Source organism: Apaloderma vittatum, unplaced genomic scaffold (assembly GCF_000703405.1).
Source record: "Apaloderma vittatum isolate BGI_N311 unplaced genomic scaffold, ASM70340v1 scaffold43922, whole genome shotgun sequence".
Lineage (NCBI taxonomy): Eukaryota > Metazoa > Chordata > Aves > Trogoniformes > Trogonidae > Apaloderma > Apaloderma vittatum.
In genome coordinates this window covers 1-6167 of record NW_009704920.1, presented here as the reverse complement: position 1 = coordinate 6167, position 6167 = coordinate 1, and the positions used below count along the sequence as shown (strand labels likewise).

At 43.1% G+C, this 6167-nt stretch overlaps 1 protein-coding gene across 1 annotated transcript; it reads left to right on the top strand.

The window, feature by feature from the left end:
• The first annotated feature begins 313 nt into the window (after positions 1-313).
• NRBF2 (nuclear receptor binding factor 2) lies at positions 314-4258 on the top strand. Its single transcript, XM_009865200.1, has 3 exons — positions 314-341; positions 1599-1639; positions 2727-4258. Exons 1-3 carry the CDS (start codon positions 314-316, stop codon positions 3441-3443), a joined length of 786 nt encoding a protein of 261 aa, XP_009863502.1. The 3' UTR covers positions 3444-4258.
• Positions 4259-6167: the final 1909 nt, after the last annotated feature.

Below are 6167 nucleotides of genomic sequence, written 5' to 3'. Positions count from 1 at the left end.
TGGCAGCAGGGAAATATGAAGAAGCAATTTCATGTCACAAAAAAGCCGCTGGTAAGTAGGTGTTTCTCATGCTCCAGCTCTTAAAATCAGTTTCTAGAGTCGCATGCTTCATGTAAGTAGAGTATCTAGTTCCTTGCAAAACTTTTATTCTTAGAATGTGAATTTGTTTTTCAGTCCAGATCAAGCACTCTTTTGGAAACCTTTCTTCTGGTATGAGCAGCTAAAGTCAGATGTTTCCAAAATTGTTTTGATTGGGTGTGGTTTTCATTGTGAAGGTAGTTCTTGCCTTGAGAAGAAGCCAACAGCTTGTGTCATGCACAAACCACGGCTGGGGACCTGCTGTAAGCCAGTTTCACTTTGCACTTTGTGCTTTCTTCACTGCATTCATAGCTGAAGTTACCTGCTTTCTCTGTTGATAAAGGAAGTAGATTTTTTTATTTTTAATTTTCTTCCTTCCCTTTCCTAATGTCTGAATCAAGGCAGCTAAGAACCCGTGATGACCTCAGCTTTCCCAGAACTCAAGCAAAACAGCAGATTGCATCGCAGGCCTTGATACTGTGATTACCAGCCACTCATAAGTGAGATTTTGGGCATTTACCTGTCCATTTCACTCGTCATGATTAATTATTTGTTTTCAAGTCCGTCAGCTCTCTGACAGCACAGCATCTGCTTGGCAGAAGATGAAAGAGGAGGTCTTAATTGGTGCCACAAGTAGGACATTTCCAGTGACAGGGCTTGTGTGGAGACAAAATAAGTGGCTGCTCTGAACATCGTAGCCTAGATACCAGGCATTCTCCCTTCCCATTCATAAATACTAGAAAACCCCGTAAAATGAGAAACTGATTGTTTCTTTAGTATTTATGAATACTCAGAGCAATGAGACATAGCAGGCTCTTCGGTTTCCTTTGCTTCATATATCAAGACAAAAACTGAGAAATGTATTGAGTGTTTCTTGCTTTTTTTTGTCTGATGATTCTATGCCATTATCTTACATCCTTCCAAATTTGGTTAAGAATTTCCTATACCTTGTCATTTTCAGCACTAGCAAGATCTGCTCAAAGTCTAAAGTGCTGCTCTGACCCTAAGCCATCATGTTTTCTGGTTTGGAGGGGAAGTTGGTGAAAAAAATGGGCAACTAATGACTATATGTCTTCATCAAGAATATAATTAAAAAGCATGACTTCATAACGCTGGTGTGCCATGGGGAAGAGGGTTTTACTTACCACATTTTGTCTTAATGTGTTAAAAGTCTGGTCCTTAGCTGTGTTTCTCCTCTTTACGAGGAAGTTGTTGTTCTAGGACATTTCTGGAAATGGCTGTTGTCCTCCTCTGGAAAACCAGTTGGAACAACCTGAGCCAACAGGATGCCATGGGAAGGGCGTAGCATGTATTACATGATATTACAGTAATTTCCTCAGACTTCTGAAAAACAGCAGGTGTTTCCAGCCACTATAACGTGGTAAATACTTGGCCTCTGGACTGCTGTTTTGATGTGGGGATTCAGAATACAGACGATTTGAAGCCTTTGCTTACCTTTTATGGAAGCATTCAATTTTTTTTAACCCTGTCCTAAGCATCTATCAATTTTCTCTCTGCAGCATACCTTACAGACGCTATGAAGCTGACCCAGTCAGAGCAGGTGAGACCAAAGTGCCAGAATCAGCCACAACTCTGTTGTGTGCCTGTGTGTCATGTTGTACCCTGACTGATCGTACCCCTCTTGGGTGGTAGATTCTGCATAGTTTTCTGAACCCATGGCAACTGCACCAGGAGTTTTAGAAGTGCAGTGATGCTCATCTTCCTTGAGAGGTTTGCCAAGCTTACGTGGAACAGGGATGAGAGACCTACTAACCCGTCCAAGGGTTCTCCAGCAATGGTTTCTAGTCTGCGAGGCACCTTCAAGTAGATAATAAAACATACTTAACTTTTACCATGAGGCACTGAGGCTGTCTTGCTCAGACACAAAACTGAATGTCTCATCTACAGTCTGTAATTTTGGTTTTATTCCTCCCAGCTGGGGGATCTCCAGAACAACAGCCCTGCAAATTATCCGCGAAGGTAGTAGTGTAGTCTGCTCAGCACTTTTATAGCAGCAGGCTTTGAGTTTAGCCAGCATTATCAAAAAATAACCCTTGGAGATCAGACATCTGTCTTTCCTTCAAAGGGTCATTCTGGTAGAAATGTGGTAGCCTCTTAGCCACATGGCTCCTGTGAGTTGTTAACAACCATGCCACCCCCTTCATTAAATATAGTTCAATCATTTGGGACCATATCTGGCCCTGCTTAGTGCTGGGTGTTATTAATATAACATCTACCCAGATACCATCACAGAAGCATGCAGATAGTTTGTATTATTTAGCTCAAGTCCATGTCAAGTGAATCTCTTCCTTCTTGGTGTTAGTCATAGGTCAGTTAAGCTCCTAATGCCTCTGCTCAGAGGTATTGTAGCCTGGTCGGTGACTTCAACAAACAAACAAAAACCCCAAATGTTAACTTACTCCTTTACCAGCAGTTGTGTAAATTTGGGTGACATATCTGAATGGGTTGCACTGTAAAAGCAGAGAGCACTTCTTGTTGTATTTAGTATCTGAATAACAAAAGCTCCTCCCCTTCCCTTGGGCATGCTGTGATGCAACTCTTGTAAATATTTACATGCATATGATGTGTGAATATTGACATGGGATTAGGGAACACCAATTAAATTGTTTAATCTCGTTCTTACTCAGGCTCAGCTATCACTGGAATTACAAAGGGATAGTCACATGAAACAGTTACTGCTCATCCAGGAGAGGTGGAAAAGGGCAAAGAGGGAGGAGAAGCTGAAAGCCCAGCAGAATGCTGACAAGGAAATAGCTGCACATCTTCAGGCTTCTTATAAGCCATCTGCTGAAGACTCTGATGATCAAAACGTATTGGTTCCTGTTACTCAGAAATACAGCCCTTCCACAGAGAAACATCCACAGGATATTCAGGGTGTCTTTGACAGGGACCCAGATACGCTATTATTTCTGCTTCAGAAAAAAAAGGAGCCGGTGGAAGCGTGTATTGGGAGTAAAGCTCCAAAAGACGACAAAACAGTAATAGAAGAGCAGGCAACCAAAATTGCAGATTTGAAACGGCACATAGAATTTCTTGTAGCCGAGAATGAGAGATTAAGGAGAGAGAATAAACAGTTGAAAGCAGAAAGAGCTAGACTCCAAAAGTCTCCAGTAGACAAGGAGTTGGATGTAGATGCTGACTTTGTCGAGAAGTCAGAGTTGTGGGGTCTGCAGCAACACTCAGAAGCCACTTCTTCAGCTGCAACTTGGCAGAAGTTTGCAACAACCACTGGGAAGGCAAAGGACATTCCAATACCGAACCTCCCCCCCCTGGACATCCCGTCCCCTGAACTGCCTCTGCTGGAACTCTCCGAAGATATACTGAAAGGACTGATGAATAGTTAAAAACAAGGAAAAGTGCTCAATGTAGTTACCCAAACTTAAGAAAAGGGAAAACCACCAGGACAATGGTGATCTGAAGGCAGATATATCTAACACAATCCTACTGTTGGAGAAAAGGCATTAAAGCAACTTTGTTACTGTGAAATACACATCATATTCTACTTCATAGAAGTTAAAGGTACCATAATTGGTATAAGATGGCAAGCTCTTTAGTCTTTCTCCCAGTGTTTCAAACCAAATGACTGCCTGGAGAATGTTTCAAGTAACACAATCCTTCAGGGTTTTAAAGTATGCTATATGTAATAGTTACCTATAATGCCGTAAATGATGGTGCAGAACCTAACTGTTACGGTTGCCAGTTGGCCGCCACTTCATAATGAAAGATGCTTTCTAGCATGAATTTAAACTGTGCATTTCATTATGCATAACTTTGTTAACTCAGATACAGTGCAATTTATACACCTCCTAGATGGATTTATGTGCCACGCTCTATACTCCTGACGATGTTAACCTCAAGTCAGGAGAGATGTTAATTTCCATTCTATGAAGGAACTAACTTATTAGTTCTGTTGACGAGGTTTTTTTTTTGGATTATCTGTTTACATAATTAATCAGGGTGCGTCGAATCTAGCTATTGGTTTCTGTATAAAGTGACATTGTTTAAAAAAGAAAAATCTATACTTAAAGAAAAATACCCTTTTTGTTTTCAGTGATGCATGAATGGAAGTAATTCTAGCTGGCAGTATTTGATCAAAATAGAAATTGTTTACAGCTTAACCTGATTCAAAAAGGATATGAAAATAAAAAACAAAGTGTTTTGACACTACTCGTGTGTTAAATCTCTTACAAATGTTGCAGAGTGTAAAGAACAAATCCAGATTTATACTTACAGCATTAGTGCACACGTATAGCTGAACTTCCATGTTCATTATCCGGCAGATATGGGAAAGCCGGGGTGTATCGGAGGGCCTTGTCTACCCGTGAAGTGACTTGGTTAATAGCTGGCTAATAACACCTACAGCGCGCTGAGGGAAGCAGCAGCACTCCAGTTCTGCTGGTGGACAGGCCACGTGGAGCTGAACAAACGGCCCCGGGAGAGCAGTGCCCACCCTTTCAGGGTTGTTGTTTGGGGTGGTGCCGCCCTCCTCAGCCTGTGCCCTGCCCCAGCCCTGCACAGAGTGTCACCCGAGCCCCGACTTGGCTTTCCCAGACGGAGGATGGAGGGTTGCAATGTGTAGCGGAGGCATTAGTTAACTTTCGCTGTTAGTGATTAATGAAAAATGTTCGTTCCAAGCTACCAAATTTTAAGTTATTGTGCTGTTACAAGGTGAGCTTGCTTTCTAAGGGTACATTTTTTCTTCCAGAATAGACTTAGCAAGAACACCTTACTGCTGTGCATTCGCCCTTTGCATCTGTGTACCTGGCATCGCCTGTGCTTGCTTGAAGGGAAGCAGGGAGTGGGGGCTAGAAAAAAGCCTATGGCAACAAAGTTATGACAAGTTGATTAGAGAAGGTCCCTTGTGATGAATTGGTGAACAAAACTAATTTTGTTTGGGGAAAAAAAAAATATTTTTCAGTTGTAGCAGTTTAGCATCTGGTCCTATAGAAGAGCTGTGATGAGGTAACCTGTTCCAGGTCAGGCCAGGCTCACTGCTCCCACAAAAGTTACGTTCCCCACTGTCAGTTGCCTGGCTGGCTGTTAGAGGTTACAGGGCATGGAGCATAGTGCTTCTAGTCATATAAAGAAAGCAAAGAATATGTGGGGGTAGGGGAATTGCAAGCGCTACCTTCTGGTTTTAAGATTAATCGCTCTTGTCACTTACAGCTGCATTAACAAAACAGCAGATCTGAAGGAAGCTGCTTCTCTGTAGGAAGGCAGCCAAGCAGGGGCAAAACTCCACGCTGCTACTTTTGAAAATGCTGTTCAAACTTTTCTCTCTCCTGCCACACAGATGCTTGCTTGTACTTGCAGTCTGCCTACTCAATAAATGACTGCTACTGAAATCCTACTCCAGGCAGCAGGGCTCGCCTGAGAGTTTCTCACTCCCAGGAGGGATGCGGAAAGGAAAACGCCGCCATGTTCCCTTTGATAGGATGGGAGGACAGCGCTGCAGTGTAAGCACTGCTGGGGCTACTGCCAGCGTCACACAGGCCCCACGAAGGTGCTGTGCCATGCTGAGTATTTCTGCAGGGCAGAGACGGTCCTAGGGCTGGAGCAGGCGATACTGGTAAAGCGTCAGCTGGTGGCCTAGTGAAGAGCACAGGTGCTCCTGCTGAGAGGAGAGCCCTACCACTGCCAGCCTCTTCTTTCCCTCCTTTCCATGCCGCAGCACCCCCAGCCAGCAGGGAGACAGGTGTGTGGGAGCGGGTGGGATCGCCCCTCTCAGCAGCAGCATGGGACATTCATAAAACATGCTACAGCTGAGAGCCCACTGAATAATGACTTCTCAGTATAAAATTCTTTACATTCCAGGCAAAAAGCAAAGCATATTAAGTAAGGTGAAACATTTCAATTTTTCCAAGTAAGGAATTCTTTAGTCTGAATCCAGAGCTAAGCGATTACATAGTCCATTTAATGAGTGATTGTACAAAGAATATGCACAAGAGGACAAGTTCTGTAGGTAGATAGCGATATATCTAAGGAAATTCCCCTCTGATGTCTGTCAGCCCAACGGTTTAGAACTGTTTTAAAGGATTCTTGTCTTTCAGCTTGTTGGAGTTCTCGCA